The sequence below is a fragment of the Gopherus flavomarginatus genome, chromosome 9 (assembly GCF_025201925.1).
Source record: "Gopherus flavomarginatus isolate rGopFla2 chromosome 9, rGopFla2.mat.asm, whole genome shotgun sequence".
NCBI lineage: Eukaryota > Metazoa > Chordata > Testudines > Testudinidae > Gopherus > Gopherus flavomarginatus.
Genome location: NC_066625.1, coordinates 22,724,146 through 22,750,156, shown reverse-complemented (window position 1 = coordinate 22,750,156; position 26,011 = coordinate 22,724,146). Strand labels below are relative to the sequence as shown.

Below are 26,011 nucleotides of genomic sequence, written 5' to 3'. Positions count from 1 at the left end.
ATGCCCCAAGAGGGGAACATGAGCCATGTATTGGGCTAAGGTTGTGAGAGGGAGAGAAGAGGAGCCCGGCTCGTTCTTTCTCTCTACCCTGCTACAGCAGCTCCAGATGTTCCCAGATGTTTTCAGAACAGTGTGTGGTGGGCCAGGCTTAGAATAATTTTTTTTAGTTATTCTTTTGGCATGCTGCCAAAGTCTTCCTAAGAGGGCAAGAGAAAATAAATGGTTATTTTTAATAGTTTATATCTCAACAAAAGCTTAACAGAATTTCAAAGGACAAAAATAGCACTTCTGTACCCACAGGGCTATCTGCCTGCTGAACATCAAAGGTCTGCTGCAAACAATGGAGGTCTGAAGATTCTCAGAAGGTAAAGGTCGCAAGACAGGTGATAAACAACTTAAATATAGGTGTCACTGCCAGCTTCCTGTACAGTAAATTAAAATTCTACAGCTATTTACAAAGGTTTTCTCTGCAGCCAGAGAGCTACAAATATTTTTGTTTTTAATTGAAAGTGTAAGTTCTGAGAAAAAATGTTTACAACCTGTAGCTCCAGAAAGTAGCTTTGAGACCTATCTTGAGACCATGATCCCCCAAGGCTGAGAACCACTGCACTATGGCAAGCATCAGAAGAGGCATCTGTGCACCCTTCCTTGAGAAAAACTGTCCTATAGATAGGGCCCTACCAAATTCAAGGTAAATTTTGGTCCATTGGTCATAGGAACTTAAAAATGGTAAATGTCATGATTGCAGCTATTTAAATCTGAAATTTCACAGTGTTGTAATTGAACGGGTCCTGACCCAAAAAGGAGTTGTTGGGGGTCACAAAGTTATTGTAGGAGGGTTGCAGTACTGGTACGCTTACTTCTGCAGTGCTGGCAGCATTGCCATCAGAGCTGGGCAGCTGGAGAACGGTGGCTTCTGGCCGGGAACCCAGCTCTGAAGGCAGAGCAACCGCTAGCAGCAGTGCAGAAGTAAGGATGGCATGGTATGTTATTGCATTGCCACTCTTACTTATGTGCTGCTGCTGGTGGGGCTCCGCCTTCAGAGCTGGGCACCCGGCCACCAGCCTCCATTCTCCGGCCACCAGCTCTGAAGGCAGCAGTGAAGAAGTAAGGGTCGCCTGGTATGGTATTGCCACCCTTGCTTCTGTGCTGCTGTTAGTGGGGCACCATCTTCGCAGCTAAGTACCCGGCCACCAACCACCACTCTCCAGCCACCAGCCACCAGTCACCCAGCTCTGAAGGCAGTGCAGAAGTAAGGACAGCCCCCCTAAAATAACCTTGTGATCCCCCTGCAATTACCTTTTGGGTCAGAACCCCCAATTTGAGAAATGCTGGTCTCCCCCATGAAATCTGTATAGTATAGGGTAAAAGCACACAAAAGACCAGATTTCATGGTGGGCCATATTTCACGGTCCGTGACGTATTTTTCATGGCTGTGAATTTGATAGGGCCCTACCAATAGGGGAATTTAAAAAAAAAAACAAAAAAAAACCTGAGGCTGGGTAACAGTGGTGGCCATGAAATATACTACCCCCATGCAATTTTAACCCTCAGAGATAGTGAGCAAAAGCAGTCATCATCTGACTGACTGTTGTCCTATGAATAAAAAAAGAAGTTAGAAGTCTCAGTCCACTGTCTATTGATCTGAAAGTCTTCATCGTTAAAACCATGATCACAGTTAGTACCAGCTGGCAACTTCTTAGAAAAGAAACAAGAGAGTAAACAGACATGGAAAAACTACCATCTCAACCTTAGAGGTCCAGGTTGAGACCTCCAGGTCAAATTGAAAGTACATTGGGAGAGATGTAAGGAATACTCTACAGTGCCACTGTCTGTGCTGTTCTCTGCATAGAACACTACAGTTTCTGGCACTGTAAAGGCTGCAACTTTCCCATGTATCAATTTAAACACAAATAATTTTTTTAATGGAAGTCACATTTACATTATTTGAACGCTTTTTTGCACTTTCTTTTCTGGTAACAGCATAGTAAAATTACCTCCCTGCCGTTACTTTATATATTTAAATAGATATAGTAGGAAAATGTTTGAGAACCCCTGCATTAAGGAATCATTGGTGCCTGTCAGTATCCTAGCACAGTTAACTCGAATGTCCTTCCAGTGCAAGATCTGAGGGATGACCCAGGTCCTCCATTAGATACCTTTGGGTGCACACCAGTACTAATGGGGCTGCTTAGAAATCTCAATATATTCCATTGAAGGCCTCGAGGTATATGTCAGTCCCCTGAGAACAGCTCAGAGCCTCCCAACTCTGCATACTAAGGCCCCGTGGGGTGCATGTGCCCCCAGGAGCCCTCAGCACCCCCCATGTTCTCCTGGCGAGGTTCCCCGGGGTGCATGCCACTGCCAGTGCCCAGGTTGCCCCCAGCACCTCCACCTTCTCCCAGCAAGGCGCCCGGGGGTGCACGCCAGCGCCCAGGGGAGCCCACAGCACCCCGGAGTGCACACGGGTGCCGGAAGCCCACGGCCCGCCCCATGAAGCCCCCTGCGAATCTCCGCGTCCGGGGGGGGGTTACCTGGAGGTGACTTTGAGGGTGACCAGGAGGGCGCAGCCCAGCACGATAGCAGCTCCGCACACCAGCTCGGGTCTCCGGGACATCTGGGCAGCACGGGGCTGGGGCCGGGGCCGAGGGGCAGCGGAGTGGCCGGAGTCTCCGCATAACGACATCACCTCCCAGCCCGGGGCGGGGAGAGCCGGACGGGCGAGGCCGGGCCGCTGGCGCTCGCACACGTCTCCCTACCCCGGCCTGTCAGGGGCTCCTGGGGCGGGACGGCTGGGGGCGGCTGCCACACACAAGCGAACCCAACGCCGCCACGTCTCCTCGCTCGCCCCGGCCACCAGAGCAGGCGCACGCAGGCCCGGCCCCGCGCTGCGGGAAGCGCCTGGCTGAGGCCTGCCCGCAGCCAAGCGCAGAGCCTGGCAGGCTGCGCCTGAACCGCTGAGAGAGCGCGGGGAAGGGAGCCTCACGCCCTTCCCTCCCGGCCGAGGCCTCCTCGGTCAATAGAAATGGGTAGGGAAGGTCGGGTGTTAGGAGCACGCCGGGGGCTGCATGAGGGGTACGTCGCCGCAGAGCCCAGGGTCCTATGCACTGCCCGCGGTCCCAGCGAGGCCTCCTTCCCGTTTGACAATGATCAAAACACAACGGACCCTCCAGGAGAGTTGCGAGGTGTGTGGACAGACTTTGCGGCCAGAGACTGCAGCCCACAGGTGTTGGAACTAGTGCTGCACCACTCCCCGACATGAAGTGATTTCCATCCTGTAAAGAAGGGTTTACAGTTTGGGTCAATGGCTCTCAGCAACCCTGGCTACAAAAATTGTTCCAGCTCCCCTGCTGTGGCATGGAACTCTTACCAAACCCTTGTTTTCTTGCATTGTTTGTAAATATAAGCTAAACATCTAACCTCTGTGGTTTTGCAACTACCCTTCCCAAGCATGAAACCTATTGGTACACAGGCGAGTTGAGCATCTTCTGAATCTTCAGCCAGCTCTGGTGCCTGATCCTTTTCTATAGCCACTATTTAGTCCTCTGTGAGCGACAATGTGGGAAAAGTGGACACCGTTTTTTGTACTGGTCTCAGCATAGTAGATGTTTGCTAAATTTTCAAGTCCTCTTCGTTTCATTCTTGCAAGTATATTACAGGTTTAATAAATCCAGGACAAGTGAAAAGAATCGAACCACACCCTTCTGTGAAGTGTTTACCCAGTTGAGTACTGTCCACAAAAAATGAACTCATGCTATGTTTAAGGAAATTTGGAGGCTTTTAACAGTAAAGGGGTTTTGTTTATACAACCTTGTTTCATGTTGTTTCTCTTATCCAAGGTAACTTACAATAAAAGAAACAAACAGCTTATTGATGTCCTATCAGGTTTCACAGCTAAAGGACCCTTCCCCAGCCTATGGGGAGGATTCACTGAGCCCAGGACTCTGAAATAATTATGGGGGACAACAGAAAAAGAGACAGGTGTGAAGTTCAGAAGATCAAAAGTAGGAAACTTGAAGAGGACATGGAGCAGAGAACACTGGGCAGCACCCACTGCTCCTCCAAGGTGTCAAGAGAGCTGGCAGATGCCCCCCAGAGGAACTCTGCCCAGATGGGTGAACGGAGGATCGGAAATAGGCCCCATAGTTGCAGAAAACCCCCTCAGCCACCATCCTCTCCCTGGTATCGTAGACGGCCACTTTGGCCATCACTAGGAGGAGGTTGACAAGGAGATTCCATGGCTTTGTGGGGCCATGGATAGGGTGTGCATATATGAGAAGGGGGGAAAGAAGTGTAGGCAAAAATGCCACAGTAGGTCTAGAAGGAGCTGGAAAAGGGGCTTCAACCTGGCACACTCAAGGTAAACATGTGCCAGGGTCTCCCTCACACAGCAAAAGGGACAAGTATCGAGAATGGGTGAACCGTGCCACCTGAAGTAGTCAACTAATATGCCCAGTGGACTATGGGACCAAGGTGGAATATAAGCTGGCCCACCAGGGTTCCTCACCCTCAATATGTGGCAATAGGTCCTGCTACTTAGTATCGGGGCAGGACACAAGGGTGAGGAAATGGAGAGTATGGAGCACGAGCATGCACAGATGTGCCCTTGGTGCAGTTCAAATGCAAACCAGCTGCAGGTTGCCCTGCTGGATCAAGGTATGTGGGTAGGAAAGCCAAGGGGGCTCACAGAGCAAGTACTCTATGCAGAGACCCGGAGGACCTGAGGTGGGTGGGGAGCACACTCCCGCAGGACCCACTTGAGGTAAACCTGGGACACAGGCAACAAGGCTACCCTTACCTCCTGAAGTATGCACCAGGGAGTACAAAGGGTGGAGAGTCCTAAGCACTGATTAAGCACCAGGAGTACAGCTTGTTGATGTGGGTGGTAGGTAAGTTAACTGAAAGGAGAAAAGAGGCAGGAATGTTTGCCAAATAGAAAGAACAGGACCAGTAGAGAAGTTCTATTTCAATCTTAGAAGTTGATTAAAACAAACTAAGACAAGTGTAATGAAGATTAGTGTTTCAACAACTGGTAGTTCAGGGTCAAGCCAAATATTCTATGTTACTGGTGTACCCTATCGTAATTTCTGTATGACAGAGTAAAGTGCATTTATCATGCAAGGGCTCATGTTCTATTTTTAAAGGTATCATCTGAATCCACTGTACTTTTATTTCATGGACCACAAGAGACAGATCAATATCCAGGCTTGTTTTTAGTGTGCAAGTACATGAACGTGCTGATTTTGCATAATGTAAAATGTATGGAACTAAACTATGGCCTGAATCCCAGTAATCACATTTAAGCCATTGAAATAATTCTTAAAAGCTTTCCCAGTAGAAACAGATGACCCAATAAAGGAGCAAATTAAAAAGAAAGTGGGTTTTTTGGGGGGAGTGGGATTAAGAAAAGCACAAATGAATGTCAGGAATGAGGCGGGCAGACAGATCTGCAGTAAAGACAAAATGCAGTAAGAAAAGAGATTTAATAGTTGTGACCCAGAGGGTAACCTTGTTCAGAAATGACATTTCAGAGCAAAGTATAACTCTTTTGGTCTTTCACTGCTGGATGGGGCCTATCTCTGAAGTGGGTTGTGAAGTATGATTCACTTGGGTGGGAGGGGAGAGGAAAAAAAGAGGGAGAAGAGAGATAGTCTCCAATACAAGAGGCTGGGAACCATATGCTTCTAATACAAAACTTGACAGCACTTTGTCCCATTCCTCTGGGGGTGGACACTTAAAAATAATCTGCTAACGCAAGCTTTACTGCTTTATTTTTAAAATGCACTTTCTGACCTAAATCAGTGTTGCCCAATGTGCGGTACAAATGACCACTCGGTCTACAGTGTAGAAAACCTATTCCTAACATTTGCCCTTTTTGGGTTGTCAGCAGCAGGTCCAAAGCAAACTATTTCAAGAAATCAGCTATAACTTGAAGATAGACTAAACATAATTGTTTAGATTTTAGTTGCTCAAAAGGTTTTTCTAATAGGCGAGTAACTTTCATACAAAATAGAAGTCAATCAGAAGAAACATGCAGAAAGTAGCTTTATGTAAAGTTATCTTTATTACAGGTAACATTGGTTCATACAATACACAATACTGACATACAAGTGTAATCTTTCAAAATCATCATTTAAACAGCAAAGACCAAGAAACAGAATTTTAACTACTTGATTTTCAAAATAAATCAATACATTTTTCTCCCAAGATCCTTTTCAGTAAATTATATTGAAATATACAAATAGAGAAAAAAATACCCATTCAACGTATATTGTAGTTAAATGGTTATTTTGCTTAAAATCCTTTTTAATAAGAAAATCCTCTTTAACAACCTACATAGAGATAAATAGCAAAGTTCTGTTTTAAAGAAATCCTCTTCATTAAAACATTTAAAGAATTTTCATTCATAATTTTCTTCTTAGCCCAAAACACCCAGTGTGTTTTGTAATTTTACCATAAAGTTTTCATCTGAAGGACCAACAGTAGGGGGGCTTCCTACATATTATAACCTCTCCCTCCTCCTTCGCCTCTTTCATAATGTTCTGACCAACAGAAGGCGAATAAGCATGTAATACTTTATATATCTTTTTTTATTACTTCACCATTCTGTTTCATGAGAGCACAGACAGGTCTTCTGAATCCCCCTACATCTACTATATTTTGCTGTTCAGGAGGAACAATATATGCCAATATAAGCAGAAAACCTGCTGCTTTTCTGTCACGTGCTTTTGATTACTGTCAAAATTTTCTGGTTTATGCTTCCATAAGGTAACATGAATGCATCATTTTAGTATTAGTTTAAATCTTTAAACAAAAAACTATATTTTCCAAAGTCATTATCATTTGGAGCAATCAAATGGTCTTTTCTTGCTTTGCTGAGCTTCATTCTTAGAACATCTCTTCGTTCTTCCCATTCACGGAGCTCCGCATTTCCATGTGCAAATTTACAGCTGTTTCCTTCAATGCAAGTACCAGCCATATATCTGTTAAAAAAAAATTAAATTGGTATTCTAGTTTTCACAAAAGTATCACAAACTATCTGATTTTAAAAGGTCTTAAATATTTTCTACTAGCCATGTTTTTCATAATTAGACCTTAATTAAAAGCAGCACAAATTATCTAAGAGAGAGATGTTCTTCTCTCTAAAATGAAGATGCATCTGTTAAGTTTACCCTCTTTAATAGTCTTTAAGAACCAGGTAAGGAAAAACAAGTCTTTGGAGGACAGGAGCCAGAGCTCTGGCCTTCCATCCCTCATTTCTCCACTTTGCTCAAACACACCCTCTTCCAAAAAAAATATTAACCTATCAATTAAATTCAGTTTGTTCCAAAAATCATTAGAATCCCTGTCTGTGACAACCATTAGTTTTTCTCTTTATCAATAAAATGAAGATTTTAATATTGCCACAGAAAATGCCTGCACTCTGGAGCTCCAACCTTAAATCCCAAAGCCAACTAGACTGGCTCCACTGATTTAAAGCATGTTAACTCGTCCACCTGAGGCCAAGTGGCTTGTGTGCAAAGGCTCTGTCCTCCAAAACTGGAATACAAGACAGATTAGTAGAGTCTACTAACCAGCGTTGAGAAAGCCAGCAGGCCAGTTTGGTGTGTAGGGCCCTTTGAAACATACCTAAATTTCACAGATAGCTTCCAGTGACAGCATTTTCTCTGACAAGTGAATATCTGATTTGCAAAGAACACCCCCATAATTTCAAGATACTTTGCTACATGAGAATAGTGGGTGGGACTGCATACATTTCTTGTATTTTACAGGTAATTCATTAAGGAAAATAGAGAGGTATATTTATAACAGTGTACTTACAACATTGTACCAATGCTATTCTTTAAATGAAGTTTTATCCTAACACAAAAAGGCTTGAACCTTTCCACATGGCTCCATATCTGGCACTCAAAGCCAAAACTTTCTCACCACATATTAAAATACACTAAATATCTGGTCACTCAGATATTCATGTTAAAATACTGATAGTTAACTGTTTGCTTTGCATAAGATTTCAAGAATGCATACACTAATAGAGTGGGTGTCAAAAAAAAAAAAAACAACAATGTTCACCATCTCAGGTAACTGCAGTAACTATAGCATCCGCCTATATTTGCTATAGTACAATTGTGAGTGAGCAATTCTGACATCTCAAATATAAATGCTACATACCTATCACAAATGTTAAAATATCCAGTTGGAAACCGATGCTGCCAACAATTTTGATCATCCTCAGTGTGGAATACCTTCTCCTTATGCTTTTCTGAAGAGATGTGACCTTGCCATTGTTTCTCACTATTACAGTTCTTTCCACACATCCAGCAGTGGAAGTCCACCTGGTTTACACACATTAAAAAAAATTAAGAAAAATCAATATTTCATGCATAGAACTGCTCCTTAACACAGTTTAATATTGGATTAGGTAAAGAAACAATTAGGCCTGGTCTACACTGGGTGTGGGGAGGGGGGGATAGCAATCTAAGTTACGTAACTTTAGCTACATGAATAACGTAGCTGAAGTCGACGTACTTAGATCGACTTACCATGGTGTCTACTCACTGCAGTGAGTTGACTGCTGCCGCTCCCCCATCGACTCTGCCTGCGCCTCTCCCCAAGCTGGAGTACAGGAATTGATGGGAGAGCACTCGGGGATCAATTTATCGCATCTAGCCTACACGTGATAAATCGATCCCCACTGGATTGATTGCTGCCTGCCGGTCCGGCCGGTAGTGAAGACATACTCTTATAGGCTAATATACAGCAATAATTTTAAAGTCTGTTTATATGGAGTTATCAGCTGAGGTTTTTAACCCCTTCCCTAGGCTCTGTAGATTCTAAAGAGTAGCACTAATGCTCGGTCCACAGCATGACTCCATGTTAGCTAACTACAAGCATTTCAGAGACACAAGATGGGTGTGGTAATATCTTTCATTGGACCAACTTCTGTGTAAGCTCAAAAGCTGCTCTCTCACTAACAGAGCTCTTCTTCAGGAGGAGGAAGAGCTCTGTGTAAGCTCGTCTCTCTCACCAACCAGAAGTTGGTCCAATGGAAGATATTACCCTCACCCACCTTGTGTCTCTAGTATCCTGGGACTGACATGGCCACCATACTGCATACGAGGATTTCAGTGACTGTTGTATGAGCAAGGAACACAGTATTTGGTATTAACCGCAATAAGAACTCCAGAGTTTAGGATAGTTACTAAACCTGCATTACTTACTGTAACTTCAGCATAGTCAGTTGGCATATGAATTTGCTTCCCATTTTCTTTGTTTGCTTGAGTAGCTGTATCTTCTTTTTCTGGTTTTTGACTCTTTAGCCACATTTCATACAACTGCTCCATGTCTTGAACTAACAAGAGCAGATGCTAAAATAAGTATTCAGCAATTAAGGCAAGAGTGAGTACAATACGTAACTTGAGTTTGCAGACATAATTTGGAAATAAGGCACACAGATCTCTTTAAGCCCCATGTAGTATAAGCAGAAAAAGAAAGAACAAATTGCAGACCTGAAGGGAGGAGAGAGAGAGAGAGAAAAGCTAATAATAAGAGCTATGTGAATCTTTGGCTTCTTAGCATGACCCACTGTCTTCCAAGACACCTCGGTAGGGGAAATTAAGGTTTACCTAATATGAGTAGCAAATATTTATATTAGCTATCACCCAAGGCCCCAATTGCAATTGGGCCCCCATTATGCTGATCTGTGATTTTATCATTAATCCTGTTATTAGAGCTAGTCAAATGCATTACAAAACACACTTCCTGATATTTATCCTGTCGTCTCATTTGCAAACCAATGTTAGTATCAGTTAAGTTATTCAATCTTTGTTCTTTGCGGTCACATGGTATTATTTCTCCCTAATAACCTCCCTGATTGGACAAATGTAAAACCCAAGAAAGAATAGTGAATACTCTTGATTACATTTGAAACACTGGTACTTTTGCAGCCAGCCAGCCCCCTATATACAAACAAAACCCAATTTGCAAAAATGATAAACACAACTACAGCTGATCTGAACAGGAATTTGGTACACTCATAAACGGTTGAAAATGGTGCTTTTGCATTCAACTAACTCTTCTACTTACTCAAAAATCTTCAAAGCTAAAAACTGCACTGACAGTAATTACTAATTTCAGACACATAATGGGTCACCTGGTATTTATATGAACCCATATTAAAATGGTGTTACTATGTATTAGACACTAATTTTGCATAATGAGAGGCAGGTTGCGTTTACTTGAAGAAAAATCTACCCACCAGATTGCCTACGGAAGGCTAGAGGAAAACTGACAGAGGTACTTATTGTAAGAGAGATGAAAACAAGAGAAAACCCAGGATTTACAGCATGTATGTGTTTAATACCCTTACACATTTTTACTTACTACTATTCTCTTTCATATAGGTCCACATCTCTCTCTCCTCAGGACTGTGAGCAAAGGAGCAGTTTCCAACATATTGACATTTCTTGCCTGAAGCAATATGATTGCACAACTAGATATGAATAAAAATATATATATTTTAGGCATATATGTTAAGTGATGATGGGTAATGAAAGATCTTTGTAGCTTTACTTCAGGCACATTAGCATTCTGATAAGCAGACAAGCTATACTATTATAACTCAAATAAATAGCTGTCTTCCAAATAAGCTGTCAGAGCAGTCAGTGGTTCTCAACCTGTGGGCCACAAGCGGCCTGTGGCCCAATCAGCACACAGCTGTGGACCATGTGACATCCTCAGGGCCATACAGGTAGTATTGGATGCAGCCCATATAACATACTGATCTTATCTAATCTTAAAAACACCTTATGAAGCACTCATTACAGAAGGGCTCTTCAGTCTGCAAAGGTAGCAGAAAGTATAGGTTGGATGCAGACAGTTAGGACTTAGAAATCACACCATGATTAGAACATAACATTTTAGGTTTGTGCTGTATTTCTATTATACAGGAATTCAAATTATTTACTTTTGACAGTACTCCAAAAATGTAATGTAAAATTTACGCATTACATTATTAGCTGGATGCCTCCCATTCACTGTAATAAATCAGACAATGCTCTTCGAAAACAGAGTCCTTTTGAAGTAATGAGTTGTCAGAACTCAGGAAGCAGGATTTTGCAAACTCATCTTGACAACTGTACAAGATTAAATGAAATTCCAGGTCTCTTCCAATATTGTATGGAGTGTGTCTCACTCTCGAACTATTATGCACTCTTTTGATTAGGGTTTTATGAGAACATATACATATTTTACAGACTTCAAATGAGATTACTTAATACTTTATATTAATACCTTCTATACTTTTATTACTGAAGTTTCACTGACTTGGAGGAGCTTCAGCAATAAAAAAAATGAGTTCAGTCCTTCCTAGCACCTGGATGTGCAGCTGCTCCAATGACTCCCACTGATTTCAGACATTTCACACCCAGTGGCTGCAGAAATGGGGCCCTTTACTAGTATTTTCCAGTGACTCAAGTGTCTTAATTAAAAAGATCATTTTAGATAAACAAATACATCAAACTGCGAAGGCACTTGTTTCTTCGTGGGAAGAGGGCGAATGGTCATCCACTTCTTACGCTCATTAGACATCACCAGCACCACACGACGATCTTTGGTCCATCTAAGGAATATGGAAGCATTCAAATATATAGAATACATCTACATACCATACTATTTGTCAATAGTAAAGATAATGATTGGATCTAAAGAGCCCCAAAGCCATATGTTTTAATGCAATTTATTTAAAGCCTCAAACACCCGCCATGGTTGGGAGTTAAAGGAAAAATAAATAAAGTCAGTATAAACTGCCAACTAAAGTGTGTAACATGCATTTTTTTATTCTTGATTAACAACACACTTTAAAGTCTTCAGCCTTTCAGCCCAAGTACAGATCTCCCGAAAGATTTTACACAATGGTTTACTGAGAGACATTATGTATTTGAAGTTCTGTTACTCACAGGTGTCCTCCTTTTTTTGCACTACAGTATTTTTTGTTTTTGTCTGGCTCGCTAACTTGACCATGTCTCCAGCACTGGGCACACACAAAATTCATTTTCAAATTTAGAGATCCATGCTTCATTTGGTTGCCAAGAATCTTAAATTAAAAAAAAAAAAATTAAAATGGTGATTTGCATCTGCAGAGAAATCCATACATAAATCATTAAGTACCCCCAAAGATAAGAAAGGATTATAAAATATTTCTAGATGTGTTATATACTAGAGAGCTTATTAGTACATCAAAAAAGACCTAGATTTGCAATCTTAAAAACTAGAAGCTTCTGTTAATGACAGCATGTTAGTTAATGTTGTTTAGGTTGCATAAATGCACCCAGAGCTTGTGGCAATCGGCATACAATGTGCTGTATAAAGAAAATGTAAATGAGAACAAACTACTAAAAAAGGGTTGATGCTAGATCCTCAGCTGAAGAAAGAATTTGAAATACATTTTTGAAGGTTTATATTCTGCTTATGACAAAATAAGCAAAGTGGAAAAAAGTAACTGCACATGTGTAACGAGAAATCTGGAATTAGGAAAAATCAGACTTTTTTTAAAGTGGTCGGGGGGGGACAAAAGGGAATCATTTGGGGCATATACTCGGGACAACCATTTTGTGATATAAACTAACAGTTAAATCATGTTATAAACATTGACATCAAAACCAGTACATCACCAATCACACTAGTCCCACATAAAATTTGCTTCCTGAGAAAGATGTGACTGGAAATACCTGTGCTCCATGTGCATTTGCTTCCATATTCTGCCAATATTTCTTTGATTCTTGAGCAATAGTATCATGTGAGATACCTGCAGAGGCGAAAACAAAGGTCTTAGACAATTATGAATATTTGGAAGTTTTATTCATATACATGTTCAAGTGCTACTGAATCCCCCCAAAAAACAACTGAGGTTGCCAAAGAGACTGGTGTTACCTACCACAAGATTTACAAAAAGCAAGCACTTAAAACAAGTTAAGGACATCCTCCAATCCTACACTGTCCACATAAACACAAATACATTCACAGATGGACCAAAGTATCGCCTAAGTTTTGTGTTTAATTGGATCTTCCAAAACAGCCCGTTTTCAAAATCCTGGAGCCAGATGCCTAAGGCCTTGGTGCAAATGACTCCAGGCAAGCTAGCTGCAATCCTCTTGAAAACCAGATCATTTTTCCAAAAATGACACTCCAGTTTATGTTCACAAGGCTCCTATAACAACCCTCCATGTACAGATCAGCGTTACTCAGGAGAGAGACCCCTCCCAAAGACTTGCAAGACTCATAGGCAGGATGTAAAAGACTGTCACATTGACTTTAATGATAGCCATTCTTGCAACCACTTTTCCTCTCAGGCTCTTTAATAATCTCAAAGTCCTCAGAGATACAGACTTTTACTGCACACCTTTCCATATAATTGAAGTCTCACCAAGGTTTCTTCTCCCCAGTGTCCATGGAGAGGCTGAAAACTAAAGACATCAACACTATCAGAATTTCAGAGTCCTTAAAAAGAAAAATAGGTCTGTGCCTAGATTTGGAGCAGGGGCAGGAAGGGGCTTCCAATTCAGGTGAGCATTCCCCTTCTTTAGAGTCCTCCAACCCTCAGAGTCTATAAATTATCAATTGGGCCTTGACTATGTCTGGACACACGTAGGAGAGAAGAACTCACATGGACACTCATGTTTGTGGGATGGCCTAACCATTTTAATAGGAAGTTTATAGGGTTAAGAGGAAATAGCAGCTACCCTTGAACCTAGACATTTTGGGGGGCAGCAAAGGAAGGGAGAGCAGCCGTCCTTCCTTCCACAAAAAGGAATCCTCAAAGACCAAGTAGAGATAAATGGGTTAGTGCAGTGGTTCTCAAACTTTTGCACTAGTGACCCCTTTCAAATAGCAAGCCTATGAGTGCAACCCATCTCCTTATAAAATTAAAAAAACCAAACACTTCTTTATATATTTAACACCATTATAAATGCTGGATGCAAAGCGGGGTTTGGGGTGGAGGTTGACAGCTCGCAACCCTCCCATGTAATAACCTCACGACCCCCTGAGGGGTCCCAACCCCCAGTTTGAGAATCCCTGGGCTAGAGCAACAGAAAACTGGGGGGGACTCTGTACACCTCCACATGACTGTCTTCCTCTGAAACTTTTCTTGGCCTGGGGTCATCCTAAGTTGGCCAATACACTTCCAGACAGAGAGAGCGGAGCTGATCTGATGCTCCTTCTCCACGGAAGAAGCACGTTCATGGTGAAAGTCTGAGCAAAAAAAGGGACCCAACTATGGGACACCATATCATCTCCACATGCTCACACTACCCTTTTTCTGGGCATCGTCGCCACCTAAGATGATCACCCAACTAATATTAAAAGCAGTGTTCCCTCACAGCAAGGTAGAGTAGCAGTGAGATCCACTGCAAGTTGGTTGGAGGGACCACCAAAACCATACCAAAAAACTTGACTACCACAATGAGGCAAAGAAGAGCAGCCCTCAATTTAACAATAAGGAAATTTTGTAGCAACATTAAGCCATTTTAGAGCTAGAGGAACACACACACTAGACAAGTTAAAAAAAAAATCATCAAAACTGGGTCAATGACCTGTAACAAAAAGATACACCTGATCAGTGTCTTTCATTCTCCTTTGCCTTCAAAGTAAATATCTCAATTTCTAGTCAAAGTAATTTTGTAATAAAACTAAAACACGAAAGCTAAAAACCTCAAACCCCTGTCAGGGATGGTATAGATAATACTTAGTCCTGCTATCAGTGCAGGAGACTCTACTATATCAGCGGTTCTCAACCAGGGTCTGTAAGCCCTTTCAGGGGTCCGTGGGGCCCTGTGGCTGAAACCCAGTGCCCCAAACCCCAGTGCCCTCTGTGGGGCTGAAGCCAGCAGTAGCACAGTGCTGAAGCCAGCAGCCCCTGCGTTTCCCCTCCTCCCCCAAAGCCCTGAGCCCTGGTGCTCCCAGCGGGCAGAAGCCCTGAGCCAATCGGCAGAGTTGGAAGGGGCGAGCACAAGTGTTTGGCCCTCTCAGTCCCCAAACCGCAGTGCCTTACTCAGAGTGGGGCAGTGTGGGGGCAGATCCACCCCCTTAGCTCCTCCTCTCCCCCAGCCCCACCCCTCTGGTAAGGCTGTAAGTGGGAAAGCCAGAGCTAGGCAGTGCAGGGCAGCTGCTCCTCTGGTTGGTGGTGCCATGGAGTGGGCAGCCATGGCATTCTCCCATCTGCTGCTGGTGCCCGGGATTGCTGCTGCTTCTCAGCTCCCAGCCCCCTTTGACTGCTTACGCAGCCAGTAAGAGCCGCCCAGATGTGGGGACCCAGCTCTGGCAGAGCCCTCAGGGAGCAACCACCACAGAGGGAGCCCTCCTGGCACACGGCCCTTAGATATCCTTCTCCCTGCAACCTTAGCTACCCGCACACAGCCCCTAGCTACTCCCTGCTTGCACCCTGAGCTACTCCACTGCCTGCACACAGCCCCTATCTACCCCTTGCCTGCACCCTGAGCGGTTTTCAGACTTTTTGAACTGAGTCCCCGCCTTTCAGTTCTATGTTTTAGCTGTGGCCTCCCACAACCCAGACAGCCTGGTGGTCTGCTGAGGTGAATTGGGGTTGGAGGTGGTGCTTCATCCCTGGACCCCACTGTGCAGAACTGAGCCCCACCAGCCCTTGTCCCCGCAAAATAGAAGTCAAACTATGTCTATGTACAGGGCCCCGCACCTGCTCCCAAGTGGCCCTAGAGAGTTTCTAATAGCATGTTGAGGGGGGCCTCAGCAAGAAAAAGGTTGTGAATCCTTGGATTAGATGACCTTAAGGTCCCTTCCAGTCCTAGGATTAAGAAACTTAGTTTTGAGTTAAAGCTAGTTTCCTAATTTTATATGTCTAGCAATCTTACTCAATACCCACTAGCTAGTAAAACTGACCAATTGTTTATTGGATATACAGAAGACTACAGGAGGTTGTAAGCAGATGATGCTGACAAGTGGGTCAATTAATTGCATTTTTTATCTTTTTGTACTGAGGGTAGGGGTAGTATTTAAATCCGAACATACCTGTCTCATTCTGCATTATCCAAACTTTGAGTTCTACAAGACTGTGTGCATAAAAACACTCATCTTCTCTTAAACAGCCATAACGCACCTCATGCCTGCACAGGTCAAGCTGACACTGATCATGAAAAGAACGGATCTTGGAATACTTTACTGTAGTTTCTCGCAGAATGTGGACAAGGCACCTGTTTTTGAAAAGAAATCAATATTTTAAGCTTTCTGTAAAGTCTGACCTTCCTTGTGCATATGGAAAACACACAACCTGACCATTCTTTCCACCTTATATATTTTAATTTTGACAGCTCTTTAAAATATCTTCTATACTGCTAGGCAGAGTAATCCTAGATCACTACTGTTTGTGTATTATTTACAAGCAAATTCAGTGTGTGTGTGACTGAGGTCTTTCCACTTAAGGAATTAAAACTTTGGAAAAATGTGAGTTTATATATCAGTATGCACCACAAACTGGTAACTTTGAGCTTTAAAGTAACAAATAGGCAGTATTCACAGCCCTTTGTGCTCCTGGATTCTACTGTCATGGAAACTGCCATGGAATTATATAGACACCCAGTCTCCTTCCTCTGATGTATGTGTACACACAACTTCTACAGAAGTCAGTGAGTAGATTATGTACAGCTAAGGGCAGCATTTGTCACAAACAGATTTTTAAGACTAGAAGAGACCAAGAAGGTCATCTAATCCAACTTCTTGCATAAAACACAGGCCATAGGATTTTACCCCAGTAACCCTTGTATCAAGCTTATCTGTCTCTAGCTTAAGGAGAAATTACGTTGGGCTTGTCTACAGATAGCTGTAATGTGCACTGTTGGGGCACGAGGGTGATTTCTAAAGCACACTAGCATGTTGCCCATTAACTGGTCCACGTAGATCCTACCGGCATAGACTAAAAGTTCCCTGGTTTGCTTTAACATAGTGTTGTTTCAAAGCTGTTGAAACGCACTTGAGAACTTTTTTGTTCATGCCAACAGGGTCTATACCGAGCAGTTAGAGCACAAACACATTAGTGCACTTTACAAAGAACACCCCCGAGGCACTCATTGCTGCTCCTTGTAGGTGTGCCCTTAAAAAGTCTCCAAATGATGAAGAACCCATCATGTTACTAGGAAAGTTGTTCCAATGGTTACTGATAATTTATATTGCAGTTGCTCCTTGAAGCCCCCCAGTTATTGACCACTGTGGTAGGTACTACAAGCGCAAATGTACCAAGAAGCTTATTTACCATTATTTAAAAAATTTGCATCTTATTTCCATTTTCAGTTAGTTTAGCTTCAACATCCAGCCACTTAGTGTGCTAAATTTAAGTGTACTCTACAATATCAGAAATCTTTTCCCTGTACTGGTGCATCTAGACCACAATAGCTCTCTCTTAACCTACTCTTTGATAAAAGACGGTTACTCACCTTTGTAACTGTTGCTCTTCGAGAAGCGTTGCTCATATCCATTCCAATTAGGTGTGCGTGCACCACACACACCATCGGAGAAATTTTCTACCCTAGCAATGCCCAGTGGGTCGGCTGTGGAGCCCCCTGGAGTGGCACCTTCATGGCGCTGGATATATACCCCAGCCAGCCCAGCGCCCCCTCAGTTCCTTCTTGCCGGCAACTCTGACAGAGGGGAAGGAAGGCAGGTTTGGAATGGATATAAGCAAAACATCTCGAAGAACCAGTTACTAAGGTGAGTAACCGTTTTTTCTTCTCCAAGTGCTTGCTCATATAGATTCCAATTAGGTGACTCCCAAGCCTTACCGAGGCAGTGGGGTCGGAGTGAGATATTGCTGAATGCAGAACTGCTGAACCAAATGCAGTACTGTCTTTGGACTGCTGGACTATTGCATAGTGGGAGGCAAAAGTATGCACTGATGAACAAGCGGCAGCTCTACAAATTTCCTGAACTGGAACCTGTGCCAGGAAAGCAGCTGATGAAGCTTGGGCCCTTGTGGAATGGATGGTGAAGTGCATGGCTGGGATGCCAGCCAGGTCGTAACAAGCATGGATACAGGACATGATCCAAGAGGAGATACGCTGTGAGGAGACCAGGAGGCCTTTCATCCTGTCAGCCACAGCAACAAATAGCTGGATCACCTTTCTGAACGGCTTCGTACGTTCAATATAGAAGGCAAGGGCCCTATGAATGTCGAGGGAGTGCAACCATTGCTCCCTCTGTGTAGTGTGCAGCTTTAGATAGAAGACTGGGAAGAAAATGTCCTGGTTGACATGAAAAGTTGACACCACCTTGGAAAGAAAGGCAGGGTGAGGGCAAAGTTGCACCTTGTCTTTATGGAAAGTTCCAACGTGAGATCTCTGATCTCAGATACACGCCTCGCTGAAGTGATGGCAACAAGGAAGTCTGTCTTCCAAGAGAGGTAGAGAAGTGAGCAGATAGCCATCGGCTCAAACGGGGGTCCCATGAGTCTGGAAAGGGCCAGGTTAAGGTCCACGCCGGGACCAGTTGTTGCACCTGCAGGTAGAGACAGTTCAGTCCCTTAAGAAACCTACCGTCAGGTTGGAGAAGACAGAGCAACCATGTTCTCCTGGGTGGAAAGCCAAACTGTCTGCCAGGTGCACCCTAACAGATGATATTAAAAAAAAAAAAAAAAAAAAAAAAAAAAAAAATCGCCAGACCCTGCTGTTTTAGGGACAGGAGGAGATAGTCTAGGAGGAGAGGCACCAATGCCTGCAAAGGGGGGAGTGTGGCGTTGAGCGCACCAGCAGGAGAAACGCTTCCACTGGGCCAGGTACGTGACTCAGGTGGAGGGTTTCCTGCTACCTATCAGAACCTGCTGCACCAAGTGTGAGCAGAGTAGGTCCGACTGAGTTAGCCATGCAGCATCCATCCTGTGAGATGGAGGGATTGCAGGTCGGGGTGACAGAGGCGGCTATGGTCTTGTGAGATCAGGTCCAGACAAAGCGGAAGTGGAATCAGAGCATCTACCGATAGCTCCAGCAGCGTGGTGTACCAGTGTTGCCTGGGCCATGCTGGGACGACCAGAATCAGACGCGCTCTGTCCCTGAAGACCTTGAGTGGGACCTTTTGGACTAGTGGGAATGGAGGGAAGGTGTAGAACAGCTGGACCTTCCACAGGATCAAGAAGGCGTCTGACAGCGAACCCGGGAAATCCACTGGAGAGAACACCACATCTGGCACTTTCAAATGCTGAGTGAGGTGAACAGATCGACCTGGGGAAATCCCCACCTGAGGAAGATGGAGTGGATGACATATGGATGAATCAACCACTCGTGAGACTAGAAGGACCTGCTGAGGCAATCTGCCAGTGTGTTCTGGACCCCCAGGAGAAAGGATGTCAACAGGTGGATAGAGTGGGCTATACAGAACTCCCACAGGCAAATGGCTTCCTGACTAGGCTCCCCTTTGCTTGTTGATGTAGAACATGGCTGTGGTGTTGTCTGTGAGGACCGCTACGCAATGCCCATGTAGATGCTCCCAGAATGCCTGACATGCCAGGCGCACTGCCACCAGTTCTCATTACATTGATGTGTAGAGATAGCTTGGCTGCGGTCCATAGACCCTGTTTTTGGAGGTCCCCTAGGTGGGCGCCCCATCCTAGGGACGAAGCATCTGTAACCAGGGACAAGAATGGTTGAGGGGCATGAAATGGGACCCCTTTGCATACAGTCCTGAGAACCAACCACCAGCAGAGAGATTAGGACCACTTCTGGGACAGTGACCACCATACTCAAGCTGTCTAGACCTGGAAGATATACTGTTGATAGCCAGGCCTGAAGTGGGCGGAGCCGCAGTCTGGCATGCCTGGTCACATATGTGCAAGAGGCCATGTGCCCCAGAAGGCTCAGACATGTTTTCACCATTGAGGCTGGGAAACTTTGAAGGCTTTAGATGAGGTTTGCCAACGACTGGAAGTGGGCCTCCGGAAGGAGAGCTCAGGGCAGTCTGGAATTTCAGACTGCCCCGATGAACTCTATTCTCTGGGTTGGCTCCAGAGTCGACTTTTCGATGTTGAGCAGGAGGCCCAGCTGACGAAACATGTCTATGGTAACCTGAAACATGTCTATGTAATCTACACTTGTTCCCTGGTGCGACCCCAGATAAGCCAATCATCGAGATATGGAAATACTTGAATCCGCTGCCGACAAAGGAAGGCTGCCACGACAGCCATATATTTGGGTGAATACTCTAGGGACCATGGAAAGGCTGAAAGAAGGGACTGTGAACTGGTAGTGTTCACGGTTGACCACAAAGTGAAGGACATAGCTGTGCACTAGATGAATCGCTATGTGGAAGTATGCATCCTTCATGTTGAGGGTGACATACCAGTCTCCAGGATCCAAGGAAGGAATAATGGTTCCCAGTGATACCATACGGAACTACAACTTTACCATGAATTTGTTGAGTCTGCGCAGATCCAAGATAGGGCGAAGCCCATCCTTTGCCTTGCGAATTAGGAAGTAATGTGAGTAAGAACCCCTGCCCCTTAGCTCCCTTGGAACCTCCTTGATCACTCCCATGGTCCAGAGCATTTGGACCCCCTGTATAAGGAGATGCTCGTGAGAGGGGTCCCTGAAAAGGGACGAGGAGGGAGGATGGGAGGGGAGAAAGAAAATTGGAGAGAAGATCCCTTTTTCACCATGTGAAGAACCCAACAGTCCATAGCTATGAGCGCCCACGCACGGTGGAAACAGGAGAGATGATTCTGGAATGGAGGGGAAGGATCCTGGATGGTGGCTAGTACAACGTCTTCGGTCGCACCTTCAAAAGTTTTGTTTGGGGTCTGCTTGTGGTTTGGGTGGGTCTTGGTTCTGACCGGGCTGGTGGATTTTTTCCTGCCATCTCTCCCACACCTCCTATAAAAATCCTGCCTTGGCCAAGGAGGAGGGTAGGACCATTGAGGCTGCACCTTAAAGGGTCTACGCTGGGTGACCAATGTGTGCATTCCTCGGAAGCACATTATAGCTCTGGAACCTTTGAGGCTCTGGAGCCTAGTCTGTTTAGTCTGAGAAGACCTTGCCCTTCAAATGGAAGGTCCTGCAGGGTTTGCTGCAGTTCTAGCAGCAAGCCCGACACCTGAAGCCACAATATGCGGTGCTTGGCTATGCCAGATGCAAGGGTCCTGGCAGCAATGTCTGCAGCATCTAAGGAGGCCTATAAGGAGGTCCTAGCCACCTTTTTGCCTTCCTCCACTAGGGCTCCAAACTCGTCCCTGGACTCTGGAGGCACTAGTTCTTTGAATTTTAAACATGGAGTTCCATGAATTCTAGTCATAGCAGCTCAGGAGTGTCTGCTCGTTCGCAACGCTGAGCTGCAGCCCCCCAGAGGAGTAAATTTTGTGCCCGAACAAATAAAGCACTTGGCATCCTTTGATTTGGGCACCGGGACCTGTTGCCCATGCCGCTCCCTTTAGTTCACTGAGGCCACCACTAGAGAACATGGCTGAGGGTGAGTGTATAGGTACTCACACTCCTTGGAGGGAACAAAGTATTTCCTCTCCACTCCTCTAGCCGTTGGAGGGATGGAAGCAGGCGTCTGCCAGATTGTTTTGCCAGTGGTGTCGATAATACGTATATGGGGCAAACCCACTTGAGACAGGGCTTCTGCTGATAGGGATGTCCACCACTAGGTCCTCCAGCTCCACCTCCTCCTCTGCTTGGAGGTTCATATTACGTGCCACCCTACATGGAGGTCCTGATGGGCACAAAGGTCTATTGGAAGAGGACCAGAGATTGTTATCCCCGCCACTGCCTCACCTAGCGAAGACGAGGATGCCACCACAGGGCCTAGAGGGTCCAGTGGCATCTCCTGTTGTGATGGGTCCTGCTGCCCAGGATCCTCTATGCCGGGGCCTGGAGCTTGTCCAGAGGTCGGGGCTGCAGTTTCCATACCCCCCTGGAGCAGGATGGCTTATGGTGACCTCTGGCACCCAAGGCGTTGAATGGGAGGTCCCTGATGGTACTCCTTGAGCTTGGTATGCATTGGGAAGCCTGTGCGCACCAGACTCAAAGGCTCCTCCCTCAGTGCTGGAGTCAACGGTGCCAACGTTGGCACTTGCGCACTCAGTCGCTCCGTAACTGGATGCGGCTCCAAGGTTGGCCTCAGGGATACCGACAACTGCTGATGTGGATCCGTCACCTCTGGCCTGTGGTGCTGCTTCTGGACAGGCAAGAGATGGGCACCGGACCAACTGCACCGATTGTGATGCCAGGGAAGTCCAGTGCCACAGGTCTCTGTTAGAGTCCATCCATTGTGCAGTACCTGCTGCTGTTGCTAGGGCGCTGCGCACCAAAGCACCCGATGCTGGGTCTCAACACGCCACTGGAGGATCCAGGCTAAAAGCTGCCTCCATTAAGAGCTGCTTCAACAGAAAGTCCCGCTCCTTTTTGGTCCGGGGTCGGAACCCTTTACAAATCTTGCACTTGTTAGCCTGGTAAGACACCCGGAGGCATTTGAAGCAGCAGTTGTGGGGGTCATCCGTTCAGCCTGCTCTAAGCCTATGACAACAAGGCTTAAAGCCCAGAGCCTTGGGCATGAGCCCAAGCGGCAGGCGGGGAGGAGGGGAAAGGCTCCTTCCAACCCATTATTCTAACGCTATGTACACAATAACTAACTAACTAACTAACTATAAACTATACTAACTATAACAACTATACAAACTATGGGAAAAAAGAACACTAGGGAAAGTGGAAAACAGCAAAGCCACACTCCACAGTTCCAACGACAGTCACAGGCGGTAAGAAGGAACTGAGGGGGCGCTGGGCAGGCTGAGGTATATACAGATCTGTCGCATCTTACGCGCATTTAACATTGCACAATTTCAGTTTTACACAGTCGGCAAAAACAAAAACACAACAAAAAAAATAATTTAAATACTGTTTCTGTAGTGCGGGCTATATTCTGCCCACCATTCAACTCAATGTAATTTTGACTATACACGGTTTTTCCTTACGTGCTAACCGTGGAATGGAACCCCCACATAAGATGAGACTCGCCTGTAGCCAACGCCATGGAGACGCCACTCCAGGGGGCTCCACAGCCAAACCACTGGGTGTTGCTAGGTAGAAACTTTCTCCAACAATTGTGCACGCGGCGCAGCACACCTAATTAGAACCGATATGAGCAAGCACTCAGAGAAGAACTGGAAGAAATTAAAACTTTAAATCTCACTATACGCAGGCCTTTATTTACTACCTCACCAACCTGTCTGTTTCGTTTACAAATTTTACCAGCAATATTTTATATTTTCTCCTAGATCACAGATAAAATGCTGACTGGCATTGAGCCAAGAACTGATCACTACAGGACTCCACTGGAAACACCCTCAGTCAGTAATTTTATACTATAGGGTTTAATTCAATAAAAGAAATCTGAATAAAGTGCTCTCCAAAGTCAAGTCCTGTTCCTGCAAGCCCATTGATGCAGGTAGATGCTTAAGACCAGGTGAAGCCCCACTGTAACCAATGGAACTCTGAACAGGACCGCACAGTTTGCAGATTACAGAATTAGGGTCTAATCAGAGGTCCCCAATGTACTGGCCGGCGGACGAGCATCCACCAAAATGCCGCCAAAATTCCAGAATGCCTTGCGTAACTCAAATTTTGCATAAGTCAGAAATGTATACCTGACAATTATGCAAAAAAACCCACCCTCCTATTTCTAGCGTATGGAACTTTTTCCGTAAGTGCAGATTTGCCTAAGTCGGGTTTGTGTAACCTAGGGGGGCGTCTGTACCGTCCTATTGTAAAATAACCTACTAAAAAAATAAAAAGGTGAGTTTAAAAAAATTGAAAAAAGGTAAGGAAACCATTTGTGACTGTTTAAAAGCAGCATTTTTCTTCCACATAGTAAAGATTCAAAGCTGAATTTAGTTAATGTTCAGTTGTAAACTTCTGAAAAAAAACAATGTTTTGTTCAGAGTTACGAACACTTCAGAGTTACAAATAACCTTTGTAATTCTGAGGTTCTACTGTACTTTTAATCTGAAACTTATATTGAGTATATTTCAAACATACTTGTTATCTTCAAAGTCATGCATGGCAGGGTGAGAACAAGAAGAATTATCCTTGTTCCTTTTGCTTATTATTCTAGGTTTGTGATCAAAGCATTTCTGAAATACAAAAACAAGGGATTAAAGAAAAGTTGAATATATGTTTCTTATATGAAATCACTTTAAAGATTCTACTAGGGATGTAGACTGTGAAAACGTATCTAAAATGCACGTCAATGCTTACAAGTTAATCATGAATCAAATCATTCCATAAGCAGTTCACCTTACTATCTAGCAAAGCTGTCAAATGAAAAAAACTGTTTAAAATTGTTTTATATCTTTAAGAAACAAGCAGTCAAATATATGTCTTTAAAGGAGCACCTCACAAAGAAACATAAATAGTCCATGGTGTTCTTGAAGGAGTTGGGATACAGTAAAGTTGATATTTCCATTTCCTCCAAAGAGAGCTTCTCGATTAAAGGCTCCTTTGCGCTCTAGAGTCCACACATCTATCTCCTCCTGGCAATATGCAAATGTACAGTGGCCTGGATACCTACACTCTTCTTCAGCAGCAACATCTAGGATGACATGAAATCAAAGTTAAATCTGACATCACTTTTACACAGCCACATTTATCATCACTAGATCTTAACTCTCCATTTCAGAAAGTCTGATGAAAAGCCACCTCTGTTGTAAATGAATCTATCTAGTCTTCTGGTCTTACTCCTCTATGCAAGACTTCACTTTGAATGACCACACCACACCTTTAAGCAGCGGGAACGTTGTCTAGGCTTAAGGTAGCAGTGCATTATGGTGGGAGGCAGGTGGTCAGAAACTGCCACAAAAAGGTGAGTGGTCATCAGCTTTGTGGTGCTGACTCACCCCCAGGGAATGTAAGGGGCAGAAGGCTTTAAATGTGCAAGCCTTGGGTGTGGGAAGCCTTTTCTTCACCCAGCAGGCACGGCAGCACTCACCCTCCCTTCCCTAAAGGTGCAAATATCAGGTTGGGTTAGGACCTGCTGTGGCTATTGTGCTAATCACTCCTTTTTAGGGGGACTGGGAAGGAATTTTTCCCTCACCCCCATATTAATTTCAGTGGAGTGAGGTGAATTTCCCCCCTACATTCTCCACAAGGGGGTATCAGGGTGGACCTTTTCTGCTGTGAAGGAAAGGTGGTTAGGCTATATACTGCAACTCATTTTGTAAGTGTGGGGTGGATGTCCAGTGCAGGTAACTCCACAAGGAAGGCACCCAGTGACCAGGTAAATGGCCTGGTAAAAAAAAAAAAAAAGACTTAAAAGGAGGTGCTGGTTAAAGGAACAGAACAGGGGGAGTTAGGAACTCCTATGATTGGTATGGCAAGGAGCCAACCCCCTTTCTTAAAGCCCACCTTAATTCTCCTACAAGCAGGGGTAGATGGCAAGGCCCAAGCCGTGGATTGGCTGGGGGACCTGGATGAAACTACCTGGAAGCCCCCCGTAGTTATTTGAATAAACATGGAGTTGCCTGCACTGTACACTTATCTGCCAGGTAGTCCCAGATAGCTAATAATAAAGCTGCGGCCTAATTAAATCAATATCAAGAGTCTCCTGTTCTCCTTTCAGTATAGCGGGAAGATAACTTTACTACATTTAGAACTCCTCAGAAGATGTGGAATGTCCATTAGAGCTTGTATGTATACCTCAATTATCCTCACAGCCTCCAGCTGCCCCTTTTGTATTTCATGTCAAAAACAGAAAAATATTTCCACAGATATCCACTCTCTTCTCTGTAGCTAGGAGTACAAATGTTAATTTGTGCGTATTTGTGATAAACTAACCAGCTCCCTGAAGTCATAAGCAGAGGGTCATACCGAGAATCTATGAAGCAATGCTTACTTTTACATTAAGTGTCCAGAACCTCCAAGATCACAAGGATACTAAGAGTCTGCTCTATTTAGAAATAGCCCAATATATTTTCATGTTTTTTAAATAAATTATAATTAGAGGAAGAATATGC

General features: G+C 44.5%; 2 protein-coding genes across 3 annotated transcripts in view; both read right to left on the bottom strand.

The window, feature by feature from the left end:
- Nucleotides 1-2,908, bottom strand: part of TXNDC11 (thioredoxin domain containing 11) — a 105,642-nt gene extending 102,734 nt beyond the window's left edge. The window contains exon 1 of the mRNA XM_050966420.1: nt 2,535-2,908. Within this exon, the coding sequence (XP_050822377.1) occupies nt 2,535-2,686 (152 nt within the window). The 5' untranslated portion in view covers nt 2,687-2,908. The remainder of the gene's footprint in view (nt 1-2,534) is intronic.
- A 3,133-nt stretch (nt 2,909-6,041) lies between these two features.
- The window catches only part of ZC3H7A (zinc finger CCCH-type containing 7A), a 49,526-nt gene continuing 29,556 nt past the window's right edge, over nt 6,042-26,011 (bottom strand). For both annotated transcript variants that reach the window (XM_050966417.1, XM_050966418.1), the window contains 10 exons: nt 24,395-24,591; nt 24,039-24,133; nt 16,042-16,223; nt 12,729-12,805; nt 11,958-12,094; nt 11,515-11,620; nt 10,384-10,492; nt 9,222-9,352; nt 8,173-8,336; nt 6,042-6,983 (listed from right to left, as the gene is read on the bottom strand). In XM_050966417.1, coding sequence (XP_050822374.1) covers nt 6,794-6,983; nt 8,173-8,336; nt 9,222-9,352; nt 10,384-10,492; nt 11,515-11,620; nt 11,958-12,094; nt 12,729-12,805; nt 16,042-16,223; nt 24,039-24,133; nt 24,395-24,591 — 1,388 coding nt within the window. In that variant the 3' untranslated portion in view covers nt 6,042-6,793. The remainder of the gene's footprint in view (nt 6,984-8,172; nt 8,337-9,221; nt 9,353-10,383; nt 10,493-11,514; nt 11,621-11,957; nt 12,095-12,728; nt 12,806-16,041; nt 16,224-24,038; nt 24,134-24,394; nt 24,592-26,011) is intronic.